The 14,995-nt window shown below is 49.4% G+C and overlaps 1 protein-coding gene across 1 annotated transcript in view; it reads right to left on the bottom strand.

Annotated features, from left to right (window-relative positions):
• The window catches only part of ptprfa (protein tyrosine phosphatase receptor type Fa), a gene marked incomplete at its 5' end in the record, with an annotated part of 188,492 nt that overhangs the window by 118,555 nt on the left and 54,942 nt on the right, over positions 1–14,995 (bottom strand). The window contains 4 exons of the mRNA XM_079220647.1: positions 87–392; positions 7,129–7,273; positions 8,697–8,833; positions 13,275–13,856. Of these exons, the coding sequence (XP_079076773.1) occupies positions 87–392; positions 7,129–7,273; positions 8,697–8,833; positions 13,275–13,856 (1,170 nt within the window). The remainder of the gene's footprint in view (positions 1–86; positions 393–7,128; positions 7,274–8,696; positions 8,834–13,274; positions 13,857–14,995) is intronic.

The raw sequence follows: 14,995 nt of genomic DNA, 5'->3' as shown, positions 1-14,995 counted from the left end.
GAGCTCGTGAGACTGAACGGCAGGAGAGGAGCAGAGTGAGTATTGGAGCGTTAGTATTCCCAGAGAGTTCTGTTCCCTGAACGTACCATCTTCCTTGGTCCTGCCGCAGGCTGCGGCGCTCTCTGGGCCGGGCCCGGCCTCAGTGTGGGCCCTGACCCACACCCAATACTCAGTCCACTTCTGCAGGTCCTCCAGCACGTAGCTGGTGGCGGCAGCGCCAATCTCCGCCACCTGGTGGCGCTCCACGTCCTCCCCGGTGAGCGCTTGGTAGGCTAGCGAGTAGCCCGCTATCTCCCCGTGGCGGCTGTCTGTGGGAGGAGCCACCCAACTCACCTGGACGCTGGTGGAGCTGAGGCTGAGCAAGCGCACCTGCTGGGGAGGGGCTGAGGGGGCTGATGGGAGGGAGGGGGAGGAGGAGGAGGGAGGAGGGATGAGGAGGAGGAGGCAATGGTCAAGCAGGGTGGATCATGGAAGACAACTGGCCCTCTGGACTGCTGGTGATCTGCTGCTAAGCTACGTCCGGTCTGACTGTCAGCTGCTAGTCTTTGTCCCCAACATGGTGTTCATGTCCTCGGACTTCATCATTCGGTTTGGTTGTCCTAATCCAGGAAGTGTGTACGACCAAGACGTCATACACTCCTAGAAGTAAAGCTGCCAACTAGAACATGGAGGTGTCTTCCCCTTTACATTCCAAAGGGTTTCAATAGAACCCTAAATGGCCTGGGCCAATGTGGGCCAATGTGGGCTAATGTGGGCCAATGTGGGCCAATGTGGGCTAATGTGGGCCAATGTGGGCCAATGTGGGCTAATGCGGGCCAATGTCGGCCAATGTGAGCTAATGTGGGCTAATGTGGGCTAATGTGGGCCAATGTGGGCCAATGTGGGCCAATGTGAGCTAATGTGGGCTAATGTGGGCTAATGTGGGCCAATGTGGGCTAATGTGGGCTAATGTGGGCCAATGTGGGCCAATGTGGGCCAATGTGGGCTAATGTGGGCTAATGTGGGCCAATGTGGGCTAATGTGGTGCACTACAAGCCACAACAATCTGGTTTTCAAATGGGTTTAAGTGGGCTGGATTTTGGGCCTTCCCTTTTAACACCCATGCTTCCAATGATGCTTGAATAACTCTTGAGAAGAAGGTTCTCTGGATGAAAAAACTGCTTCCAGAAGCACATGGTTCTGGATAAGAAGAGAACCAGCTTGGAAGTCTTATTTCTAAGAGTGTATGGAGGACATCAGGTTGTGTGTGCAAAGCTCAAGATTATAAAAACACAGGTTCATTTCAACTTTAGTCTTATTTTGGTTGTTTTGTCCATCAGTCTTCAGCTATGATACAAATGGGCAAGAGGAGTTCAACGAGGCCAGAAAGGAGCAGTTATCTAGAGGATCTTAACCTCTTCATCTGGAGGTTAAACAGAGTCTCAAATGTTGCTCATGATTGAGTTTGGTTCTCAAACTGTGGGGCGCGACCCTCTAGTGGGGCGCGGAGGTATTACAGGTGGGGCGCCACCTGGAGCCTCACCTTGGGCCCCACCTGGATCCCCACCTGGAGCCTCACCTTGGGCCCCACCTGGAGCCTCATCTTGGGCCCCACCTGGATCCCCACCTGGAGCCTCACCTTAGGCCCCACCTTGATCCCCACCTGGAGCCTCACCTTAGGCCCCACCTGGAGCCTCACCTTGGGCCCCACCTGGATCCCCACCTGGAGCCTCACCTTAGGCCCCACCTGGATCCCCACCTGGAGCCTCACCTTAGGCCCCACCTGGATCCCCACCTGGAGCCTCACCTTGGGCCCCACCTGGAGCCTCACCTTAGGCCCCACCTGGATCCCCACCTGGAGCCTCACCTTAGGCCCCACCTGGATCCCCACCTGGAGCCTCACCTTAGGCCCCACCTGGATCCCCACCTGGAGCCTCACCTTAGGCCCCACCTGGATCCCCACCTGGATCCTCACCTTAGGCCCCACCTGGATCCCCACCTGGATCCCCACCTGGATCCCCACCTGGAGCCTCACCTGAAGTTTGCTTCAACCTGTCTGAGTTTTTTCAACGCTGGCGTTTCTCGACCCGTCGGACTTGTTGAAGCGAATAAACGTCTAAACTTATGAGGATAAGACTCCAGCAGAATTAAACCAGAATAGTCTTTTAACGAGGTGTAAATATAAATGTTTCCTCATTATGTAAATCAGACAATGTAATTCAAACCACATATGTTTTCCACAAACTCTATTGATAATCAAATTGGTTAGTTGTCATTATTCGAAGATGTGGTTGAAACTAAATGGTTAATTTAGGAGGATTTCTTGTCATGAAATAAACACGATAATTATTTTATAGCTTGTGTTTTTCCTCTTCTCCACATCCTCCTCACAGTCCAGAGGGCAGACACAAACACCCCGCCTCCCCGAGGAACCAGCCGTTAGTGTAAAACATGCACACCCAGATGCACAGTGACACACAGAGGCAACACAGCAGCAGACCAGCAGATGAGAGGAGTGTGGAGCAGTGGAGAGGGAACAGCTGTGTTGCAGCCCCAGCTGAGCCTGCGGGCCCTGAACAGTGGTGGAGGCGGGGCTTGTGACCGGTTGAAAGACGCACAAGAAAAGCCGTAATTCCATCACACGCACGAGAACCTTTGATGCAGGAGGAAGTCCATCAGAGGCGATGGAGAAGCCCGGTTATGAAATATACCCAAACTTAGCGAAGAGGCGGGAGGAAAGGAATTAAGGTTTGGACAAATAAGGTATGAATCTAGTCCACACAGGAAAAGGTATGACAGCCTACTTGGGTCATTGTTGGTCAAAATGTAATATGGGAGCATTGCGGGGCATGGGGGTATTCATCTGAGGAAAACAAGTCTGGAAGATTGAAATTGGGAATTTATGAGAAAAAAACAAGAAAGTCATAGACGTACGAATGACCTCAAATTTATGAGAAAAAAACAAACATATTTGCAAGATTATAAAGTCATAAATAGACGCGAATAGCAGAATGCAAAGCCGCAATAAAGTCCTCTAACTGCGTTGCTCCTAAAGAGGAGAGAGAGGAGAGAGAGGAGAGAGAGAGGAGAGAGGAGAGAGAGGAGAGAGAGGAGAGAGGAAAGAGAGAGAGGAAAGAGAGGAGAGAGGAGAGAGAGGAGAGAAAGGAAAGAGAGGAGAGAGAGGAAAGAGAGGAGAGAGAGGAAAGAGAGGAGAGAGAGGAGAGAGAGGAGAGAGAGGAAAGAGAGGAGAGAGAGGAAAGAGAGGAGAGAGAGGAGAGAGAGGAAAGAGAGGAGAGAGGAGAGAGAGGAGAGAAAGGAAAGAGAGGAGAGAGAGGAAAGAGAGGAGAGAGAGGAAAGAGAGGAGAGAGAGGAAAGAGAGGAGAGAGAGGAGAGAGAGGAAAGAGAGAAGAGAGGAAAGAGAGGAGTGAGAGGAAAGATAGGAAAGAGAGGAGAGAGAGGAGTGAGATGAGAGAGAGGAAAGAGAGGAGAGAGGAGAGAGAGGAGAGAGAGGAGAGAGAGAGGAAAGAGAGAGGAGAGAGAGAAGAGAGGGAAGAGAGGAAAGAGAGGAGAGAGAGAAGAGAGAGAAGAGAGAGAAGAGAGAGAAGAGAGAGGTTTTTGGTTTTTAAAAATCCCTTTATTCCACTTTTCAGTGAAAAACATAAACACTCTAAAACATCACTTGAAGCATAAACAAACAAATAATCGTCAAACAAACATTAGCCATAGACCAAACAAACAAAACAATCATCATCATCATCATGATCATCATCATCATCATCATCATGATCATCATCATCATCAACTCCACAGTCCACGTCTCCACCTCCAGACCTGCACGGCCTCAGAGAGAGAGAAACGTCCCCGAGTCCCCTGGTGAGCCACTGAGCCCTCCAGCTCTCCTCTGCCTCAGCTCCAGCCTTCTCTGCCTTCCTCAGCTCAGTGACTACTTCTTGAGGAGGAAACGCTTCTCCTGGCTCACAGTCAGGCCCAGTATCCTCCTGAGCGTAGTTATGGTTCTGATGAATTTAGCACCATCGCCGAAATAATCACTTATGTTTGTTGTTTCATAAAGTGTTTCGTCTAGAAACTGGTTAATGGTTTCTAGAGCGTAGACGTCTGTGGGTGCTTCTTTCTCAAGCCCACTAGTTCCCAGTGGGCTTGAGCCCTCCATGTTCTCTCCACCAGCCCCCCGGCGGTCGGAGACCCCCTGCTCTGCCTCAGAGTTCACAGCAAGCTCCTTCAAGCTCGTGGAAGAAGTGCACGCCAACACGTCACTCGCGGGGTCAGCCGGGCCACAGGCCTCAGCAGGCCCCTCCTCCACGGGGTCAGCAGGCCCCTCCTCCACGGGGTCAGCAGGCCCCTCCTCCAGGGGGTCAGCAGGCCCCTCCTCCACGGGGTCAGCAGGCCCCTCCTCCACGGGGTCAGCAGGCCCCTCCACCAGGGGGTCAGCAGGCCCCTCCTCCAGGGGGTCAGCAGGCCCCTCCTCTACGGGCTCCCTTACCAGCAGAGCCGGCCCGCCCTCCCGTACACCCAGCCCTCTTGTGCCCCACCTCTCCGCACTGGAAGCAGCGCTGCTGGTCCAGCTGGCGTACAGCAGGTAGGCGGCCTCTCCGGGCCTCACCCTGAAGGACACGTCCAGGCTCTGAGAAGCGAGCTCAGGAGCTCCGCGTGGAGGGGGCGGTCAGCGGGGACACCTGCACCGCCGCGCCCCTGATGGTCACGCCGCTCCCGACCAGCTGGTGCAGGAGGGGCTCGTCCCCCAGGAACACCTCCACCGCTCCGCTCATGCGGGGCGCGAAGCTCAGGTTCTGGTGGCCGACCCGCCCCCCCACGGCCAGCAGCACCTCCTCCACGGACACGCCGCTCCCCGGCGGCACGACCCTCACTCCTTGTCGGAGAGAGGGCGGCGGCGTCTCGGAGGACGCCATTCCTCCGAGACGCCTCGAAAAAAGAAAAAAGAAAAACTCGCTCACAAAAGTCTCAGAACAGCCCGACCAGCTGCACCAAGGCAGGCGGCCAAACCGTTCAAAACACCCCGATGAACCGGACAGAACTCTTCAAAACTCCACGCCTCTCTCACACGGTCACCCGGAAACGGAAGGAGAGGAGGAGGAGGGGGAGGAGAGGAGAGAGAGGAGAGAGAGAAGAGAGAGAAGAGAGAGGAGAGAGAGGAGAGAGAGGAAAGAGGAGTGAGAGGAAAGAGGGAGAGAGGAGAGAGAGGAGAGAGAGGAGAGAGAGGAGAGAGAGGAGAGAGAGGAGAGAGGAGTGAGAGGAAATAGGGAGAGAGAGGAGAGAGAGGAGAGAGAGGAGAGAGGAGTGAGAGGAAATAGGGAGAGAGAGGAGAGAGAGAAGAGAGGAAAGAGGAGTGAGAGGAAAGAGGGAGAGAGAGGAGAGAGAGGAGGGAGAGGAAAGAGAGAGCGAGAGGAGAGAGAGGAGAGAGAGGAGAGAGAGGAGAGAGAGGAGTGAGAGGAAAGAGAGAGCGAGAGGAGAGAGAGGAGAGAGAGGAGAGAGAGGAGAGAGAGGAGTGAGAGGAAAGAGAGAGCGAGAGGAGAGAGAGGAGAGAGAGGAGAGAGGAGTGAGAGGAAAGAGAGAGCGAGAGGAGAGAGAGGAGAGAGAAGTGAGAGGAGAGAGAGGAGAGAGAAGTGAGAGGAGAGAGAGGAGAGAGAGGAAAGAGAGAGCGAGAGGAGAGAGAGGAGAGAGAAGTGAGAGGAGAGAGAGGAGAGAGAGAAGAGAGGAAAGAGGAGTGAGAGGAAAGAGGGAGAGAGAGGAGAGAGAGGAGGGAGAGGAAAGAGAGAGCGAGAGGAGAGAGAGGAGAGAGAGGAGAGAGAGGAGAGAGAGGAGTGAGAGGAAAGAGAGAGCGAGAGGAGAGAGAGGAGAGAGAGGAGAGAGAGGAGAGAGAGGAGAGAGAGGAGTGAGAGGAAAGAGAGAGCGAGAGGAGAGAGAGGAGAGAGAGGAGAGAGGAGTGAGAGGAAAGAGAGAGCGAGAGGAGAGAGAGGAGAGAGAAGTGAGAGGAGAGAGAGGAGAGAGAAGTGAGAGGAGAGAGAGGAGAGAGAGGAGTGATGGCAGACTGAAAAGGAAAGCGACAGCGTTGGCTTGCCTGCTGATGCAGAGACTTCCCTCCTGACAGGTAAAGACTCAGATCCTTCCGGGCGCCGTCATGAATGCTGCAGGTTCAGGTCCACATCTCCCAGCATGCAACAGAGGCACAGATCCCATGCTCTGAATGAAGGCGTCACTAGCAGTAGCCGTGTGGCGGCCATGTTTCACAAGACGAACGCTCGTTAGGAAGCAACGTGACATCCGTGATGGACGCTGTCTCCCAGCAACAGCGTGCTCCTGTTGTCATGGTCTTACATCATAATGCATCGACTCAGCGTCTTTATTAGACTATTTGTCAGAATAAGCAATGTGTCACGCCTGGTGATTTGTTACGCAAGGCCAGCAGAAAGCAGCAGAAATACAGAACCATCGAGCAGCACGAGCGCCTATGAATGATGGATTCTGCGGAGCAGCGGATTTAAAAAAAAGAAACTCCTGGCATTTTATTTTGTTGTCGCCTCGGTGCTTGAACTTTGTAATTGAGTTGCATGTTCAGCAAAATCAAGCATGACTGACACGAGGAAGCACGTCTTCACATAATGAATGTAATTACATTCAGCCGCTCAGAGTGCCAGAGGTTCTGGTCCAATCAGCTGGTCAAAGGTCGTCTCCACTGGTGATTTTAATTATGCAACGCTGGTTAGGAACTTATATTCAGTCTTTTTCTCTTAATTCACAGCATTATTGTATCTTAGCAAAGAAAGTTATGAAATGCTAGAATACATCTGGTTTTGTGTTATCTTGGTTCCATAAATGTACCTAAAGATCTCTCTTTGGTTTCTATATTATTCATTATTCAAATTGAGAAACACTTATTCACAAATATGAATCCAGAAAGATATTGTTGTGGTGTTTCCTTTTATATTGCCATGGAATACCCAGCTGCAGTCCAATGACTCACCTGTCAGTCGGTATGACTTCATGTTGACTCCTCTTGGTTCATTAAACATAAAAGGTTCCAGAACTAAAAGGCAACAATGAATCGTCTGTTTTCTTTTCGTCCGGACCAAACCAGCAGAACCAGTGACACTAGAAGGCGGGAGCACTTACTGGACTGGGCGGTCCTGGCCTCAAGAGGCTGAGTAAAGACTCCCAACCCCATCTCAGACTTTGCAGCCAGGGAGAACATGTAGAGCGAGTCCGGCTTCAGACCGTCAACAGCAAAGGAGCCTGCTGGCTTGAAGGTGGCCCGATGCTGTGGAGAAAGGGACACCATGACACCATGACACCATGAGACCATGATGAGACCATGAGACCATGACACCATGAGACCATGATGAGACCATGAGACCATGACACCATGAGACCATGAGACCATGATGAGACCATGAGACCATGAGACCATGACACCATGACACCATGACACCATGAGACCATGAGACCATGATGAGACCATGAGACCATGAGACCATGACACCATGACACCATGAGACCATGATGAGACGATGAGACCATGAGACCATGAGACCATGACACCATGACACCATGACACCATGAGACCATGATGAGACCATGAGACCATGAGACCATGAGACCATGACACCATGACACCATGAGACCATGATGAGACCATGATGAGACCATGAGACCATGACACCATGAGACCATGATGAGACCATGATGAGACCATGACACCATGAGACCATGACACCATGACACCATGAGACCATGACACCATGAGACCATGAGACCATGACACCATGAGACCATGATGAGACCATGATGAGACCATGACACCATGAGACCATGACACCATGACACCATGAGACCATGACACCATGACACCATGAGACCATGAGACCATGACACCATGACACCATGAGACCATGACACCATGACACCATGAGACCATGAGACCATGACACCATGACACCATGACACCATGACACCATGAGACCATGATGAGACCATGATGAGACCATGACACCATGAGACCATGACACCATGACACCATGAGACCATGACACCATGACACCATGAGACCATGAGACCATGACACCATGACACCATGAGACCATGACACCATGACACCATGAGACCATGAGACCATGACACCATGACACCATGACACCATGACACCATGAGACCATGATGAGACCATGAGACCATGACACCATGAGACCATGAGACCATGACACCATGAGACCATGAGACCATGACACCATGAGACCATGACACCATGAGACCATGAGACCATGATGATACCATGAGACCATGACACCATGAGACCATGACACCATGAGACCATGACACCATGAGACCATGAGACCATGAGACCATGATGAGACCCTGAGACCATGACACCATGAGACCCTGAGACCATGACACCATGAGACCATGACACCATGAGACCATGATGAGACCATGAGACCATGACACCATGATGAGACCATGAGACCATGACATCATGACACCATGAAACCCTGTTACTATCTGGGTTGCTTTTGTCCCAGAATTCAGCAGGAAACCAACTCACTGAACTCTCCTCACATGCTTCCCTGAGATAAATCTGATCAGAAGGGACCGATGCCGTTTCAGGCTACGTTTGTTGGAAATAAAAGCAAATGGAAACACAACACAATGTTTTTAACACATTTTAGGGGTAAAATACCATTTACCTTGTTTGTGGGATTGTTATCCTCCCAGTAGAGCAGTTCAAAGCCAATGATTGGATCCTGGACCGGCCAGAGCCACGATAGCATGATGCGAGTGTCCAGCTCGGCCTCGGCCTCAAAAGCAGACGGCTGAGCTGGAACTGGAGGAAAAACAAAGACATGGACAGACTCAAAGACAGGAACAGACCAGAGACGGTGAAGGGTGCTGTCAGAGGAGGAACCACAAAGCGAGGGAGTCAGGAGGTGAAGGCCGGCGATGCTGCAGTCAATACTCATCAGTATTCAGAGCAGCGACACAACTGAGGGAGTATAAAGGACGTCATCACCTTCAAATTCTCTGAGGTGATTTTAGATCCAAAACGTGTCTCATGTCCATGAGTGCCAGGAATTTACTGAGGTGAGTTATGCTAATATGGCGGACCACCGCATCTCCAAATACCATCACTTCAGCGAGGCCGGTGTTTTCTGGCTGTTTGAAGCTTGGTCTTAGTTTAATACTTTCTACCAACTTTATCAGTTTCTGGAGCCTGAATCCTGAATATGGCAAAGTACGGTGGAGCGGAGGTAAGACGAGAGCAGCAGCAATACAGCTGCTCAGAAACAGCTTCTGTCAGTTGAGTTTGCAACTTGTCCCAAAGTGGCTGGAAACTCAGTTATTACCAGTTTACAGCCACTACACACCCACTGTGCACTGATATAGTTGTTTGCCCTCTAGGATGCTCTTTAAGTAGATACAACATGATGAAGTGCCCTCTAGGATGCTCTTTAAGTAGACACAACATGATGCAAAACCCTCTAGGATGCTCTTTAAGTAGATACAACATGATGCAAAACCCTCTAGGATGCTCTTTAAGTAGACACAACATGATGCAAAACCCTCTAGGATGCTCTTTAAGTAGACACAACATGATGCAAAACCCTCTAGGATGCTCTTTAAGTAGACACAACATGATGCAAAACCCTCTAGGATGCTCTTTAAGTAGAGAAAACATGATGCAAAACCCTATAGGATGCTCTTTAAGTAGAGAAAACATGATGAAGTTCCATCTAGGATGCTCTTTAAGTAGAGAAAACATGATGCAAAACCCTATAGGATGCTCTTTAAGTAGAGAAAACATGATGAAGTGCCCTCTAGGATGTTCTTTAAGTAGAGGAAAACATGATGAAGTGCCCTCTAGGATGCTCTTTAAGTAGATACAACATGATGCAAAACCCTCTAGGATGCTCTTCAAGTAGAGAAAACATGATAAAGTTCCCTCTAGGATGCTCTTTAAGTAGAGAAAACATGATGAAGTGCCCTCTAGGATGCTCTTTAAGTAGATACAACATGATGCAAAACCCTCTAGGATGCTCTTTAAGTAGAGAAAACATGATGAAGTTCCATCTAGGATGCTCTTTAAGTAGAGAAAACATGATGCAAAACCCTATAGGATGCTCTTTAAGTAGATACAGCATGATGCAAAACCCTCTAGGATGCTCTTTAAGTAGACACAACATGATGCAAAACCCTCTAGGATGCTCTTTAAGTAGATACAACATGATGCAAAACCCTCTAGGATGCTCTTTAAGTAGAGAAAACATGATGAAGTGCCCTCTAGGATGCTCTTTAAGTAGAGAAAACATGATAAAGTTCCCTCTAGGATGTTCTTTAAGTAGATACAACATGATGCAAAACCCTCTAGGATGCTCTTTAAGTAGAGAAAACCTGATGAAGGGCCCTCTAGGATGCTCTTTAAGTAGAGAAAACCTGATGAAGGGCCCTCTAGGATGCTCTTTAAGTAGAGAAAACCTGATGAAGGGCCCTCTAGGATGCTCTTTAAGTAGAGAAAACATGATGAAGGGCCCTCTAGGATGCTCTTTAAGTAGAGAAAACATGATGAAGGGCCCTCTAGGATGCTCTTTAAGTAGAGAAAACATGATGAAGGGCCCTCTAGGATGCTCTTTAAGTAGAGAAAATCTGATGAAGGGCCCTCTAGGATGCTCTTTAAGTAGAGAAAACATGATGAAGGGCCCTCCAGATCAGTGGTTCTCAACCTTTTCTCAGTGATGTCCCCTTGATGAGTGGAAAACATTTTGGGTTGAAAAAAAGTTGTAATCCACAGCGCTGTGCCATCAGTTTCTGATTTAATATAGAACATAACTCAGTTTATGAACTTACACTTTTTTATTTTATTGAATATTTATTGAATAACTAGGATGTTTTAATGGGTGCTCATTTTAAATATATATATTTTTTAATCTCAGGTACCCCCATCTGAGAACCGCTGGTCTAGTGTGCCCTTCCAGTGGAGAAAACATGATGAAGTAGCTGCTAATAACAGCTTTTAACAGCATCTTAACACTGTTAAATCAAGGGTACCAATCAAGTAGTTCATGCACAAGTTATGCAATGTGATGGTACAAATTACTAATACATGCCAAACAATTATGAAAAGGCTTGTTCTGCAAAGTTCTGAGCGGTAACCGTTAATATAAGTGAAAGGTTTGATAAGAATCTAACTGTGAGAAGGTAAGATCATCCTTTATCATCCATAAATATAACATGTCAGATGTAGTGGACTTCAGAATCCGTACATGAGGAGAAGGAGTTGACTCTTCACTAAGATCCGAGAACAGAGTCCTGCATGTGTTGCTGTAAAGCAGACTAACACGGCAGTGATGCTCAGGCCCGTTGCTCCAGATGAGAGGATACCGGAGACGGCCACATAATAGATGGCACGACTTGGGAAATTGTACATTAATCGCAGCGATGTGCTCATAAACACAACAGGGAGGAGCAGCCCATCCTGCTCAGTGTGATACCAGTTACTAGACTTTGTAATATGCATTTAAGTCACAATGATTTATGTCAGCCTGGAAGGGTGCTGAACTCTATTCCCAAAATAAATAAAGTGGGTCAGCTGGGTTTGGGTGGCTTTATCTCCCACTGCAGCCGGCTGCTGTGTCGTGTTTCCTCTCAGCCACGCAGAGCGGCGGACAACACGCAAACACGCTCTCTGTGAATAAAGCAAATCCTTCTGCTCTGTGCCGGCAGACACTTTGTCCTCGGGAACTTCCTGCTACGACCTCTGACGATGCCGGATTCTGCGGAGCGTCCTCCTGCATTACCAACTGCTCAGCTGATGCTGAGCTCTGTGAACAGTGTGGCTACATTCACCCCGACATGGAGCGCTGCCTATAACAGGTGTAGCTGGATGACCATCTCCACGCCGCAGCGCTGCTTCCTGTCCCGGAGGAGTCCTCTAGGGCCGCGAGGAGCCGTGGAGATGAAGGTTGCTCATGTCGTTCGGCTGCTTTTGTTGGCGTTCATGTTTCTCACAGATCGAGGTGGAATAACCACGTCTACTAGAATATTATTATTCTGAACTCATCCATCGACAGAGCAAGACCTATGCAGATGAAATCAATCAAACTGAGACGCTGGAATGTAACTGACAATTAAAAATCATCTTTACATTATTAATCCTCTTGACAGTTATCATATAACATAGTATTATATATGGACATGACTTTCATCCGCTCTATGTTCTCCACTTATCATTTGATAAACGGACGTGACCGTAAACCATTTTTACCTTATTGACTTATCCTACATCATTTCTACGTTAATAACATATGGTACAATATACTCCATCATTTTTTAGATATCGACTTATCACACGCTATAAAGACACGACCTTGATATGATTCACGTAATCGACTTATTTTTCAACGTATGGGCATAATCTCTAATTGTTTACATATTTTTAATAACTGAGTGTACATACTATATATATATATATATTATATACTATATCGACGAGACCTCCATACTATTTGTACCTTAACGTCTGTAATACGCAGACTTTACGTCAATATGTATTGGCTCAATGTCATTTTGTATGTATTGTTTGTGTGTTTCTTTACATAACAGCGTTGCCCACATGATGCCAACATTGTGTCAGAACTACCAGGTGCTTTGATTTGATTTATTTACAATATTTCATGTCTTTCCCGTTCCAATTCCAATGTGTGAATATTCTTATGAATTCAAAGTTCTTTGCGCTTTAAAAAGGGTTTACTTGCAGATCCGTCCAACCATCGACTGTAAAGCATTTTAATGTGAAGCTGAGAGCCGCTCCGTCACTTCCTGTTGAGCACTCTGTATTTAAACAGGAGTCTTTAGTTTATTTAGTTTTTATACTCACAGCTCTGAGTGTAACTTCTCTAGTGTGAAAACATTAAAAAGTCAAATCTTGCTCACTATGATTGAACCATTTCCTATTGGAAGCAACACAGAATGTTCCTGTACGTCCATCATGTGGACACACACACACACACACACACACACACACACACACACACACACAGATTAATGCTCATAACCACGAGCTGGCAATATGTCAATGTTCTGCTTTCAGCTTATTCCAAAGCATCCAAGAGGTAAAGAAGAACCCATGAAAAGAGCATGCAGTGAGGGAGTGTTGTTGCTGTGGAACACTAGAAGTGAATGAATGTTACTTCTGTTGTACAGACCCCTGCAGCCACAAGCTGACCCGGCGGCGGCGCCTGAGGTGTCATGTGACAGTCATGTGTTCTCACCTCCCTGCTGGGTCTTGATCTGCAGAACGTCAGAGGGCGGCCCGTCTCCCACGGAGGTGAAGCCCAGCACCCTCAGGCTGTACGTGATGTCGGCGGTGAGGCCGGACACGGTGGTGAGCCGGCTGTCGTCCGTGTTGTGTTTCTGCCAGGCGCTGAGCGGCGCGGCGGTGTCGGCGCTGTAGTAGACCCGGTACCCCCGGACCTGTCCGTTGGGCTCCTCCGGAGGCTCCCACTGGACCAGCATGGTGCTGGAGCTCAGCATGCGCGCCTGGACGCGGAGCGGAGGCGACGAGGGCGCCTGCTCGCTGGTGCGCGTGTCCACGGCGCCGCCGGGCGGCCCGCGGCCCACGTTGTTGACGGCTATGACGTGGAACTCGTACTCCGAGAACGGGCTCAGGCCGCCGATGCTGTAGCGGGTCGTGGCCACCCCGTCGATTTCCTGGAAGCCGTTGTCAGACAGCTTGGCGTGGTACTGGATCACGTAGTAGGACACCGGCTCCGGGTTGCCAGAGTCCCAGGTCAGGGTGACGCTGGTGGCCGTGGTTTCTGTCACGATGAGGGAGGCGGGCGGCCGGGGCAGGGCTGAGGAGAGCAGAGGCACGGGTCAGCTCCTGGGGAACGCCAGGGTCCTCACCTGCAGCTCATCCAGGAGCCGGGCTCTGCCGACTCCTGGTCCAGCAGCATGTGACCCAGCTGCCGGGTCATGAGGGCTGCACACTGACATGGTGCCGCCTCAGCAGAACATCTACGAGCATGAACTGTGATCCATTTCATATGGAGGCCGCCAGGTGTCTTGGAGCAAAACAAAAGAATAATTCATGCACATAACTGAATACATTGTGGACATGGATTTCTTGTTGTTGCTCTTGAATTACATCATGTTTTGGCACAAATGAACAGAACCTAAAATGATCGTATGATTACGGGCCGTCACGGAGCAACATCTGGATTCTCTTTCTGTACCTGTGTCCAAACTAAATCAGAACAGGAGTGTATCCAATCAGAGGCGCTCTCTGGGTTCGATGGTTCATGAGCTGACAGCGACCTCTGTCCACACACCGCTACAGCTGGGAGCCGCTACAGCTGGGAGCCGCTACAGCTGGGAGCCGCTACAGCTGGGAGCCTCCACCTGAACACCTGCACTAAGGGTCAGTGGGGAAGATGAAAGGACATTAATAACCTTCTGGTTATTAATGTCTGCACAGCCATAACAGGCTGCTCACCTGATGCTACGCTCACCTGATGCTACGCTCACCCGATGCTACGCTCACCCGATGCTACGCTCACCTGATGCTACGCTCACCCGATGCTACGCTCACCTGATGCTACGCTCACCCGATGCTACGCTCACCGAAAGCGAAGGGAGTGTTTCGTCCGGGGAGAGGGATCCTCCTCTGTTGCTCTCCCTCAGGTTTCTTCCCTTTTTTCCCTGTGAAAGGGTTTTTACTATCTTTTTGGGGGAGTTTTTCCTGATCCGATGTGAGGTCCCGGGACAGGATGTTATGTTACAGACTGTAAAGCCCTCTGAGGCAAACTTGTATTTGTGATGTTGGGCTATACAAAATAAACTGAATTGAATTGTATTGTTTGCAATGCTTTACTCGCTCAGCTCTATGAGGTTTATCGCTTCATTCTTGGGGCGTGAAATAAGTCAACCTGCACCAATGAGATCCATTTTTCAGATTTCATTTGAAGAAATTACAGTTGGAGCCAAACAACGA

The sequence above is a fragment of the Taurulus bubalis genome (assembly GCF_910589615.1).
Source record: "Taurulus bubalis genome assembly, chromosome: 7".
Classification (NCBI taxonomy): domain Eukaryota; kingdom Metazoa; phylum Chordata; class Actinopteri; order Perciformes; family Cottidae; genus Taurulus; species Taurulus bubalis.
Note: the sequence above shows the minus strand (reverse complement) of the source record. Positions and strands in the feature narration are given on the sequence as shown.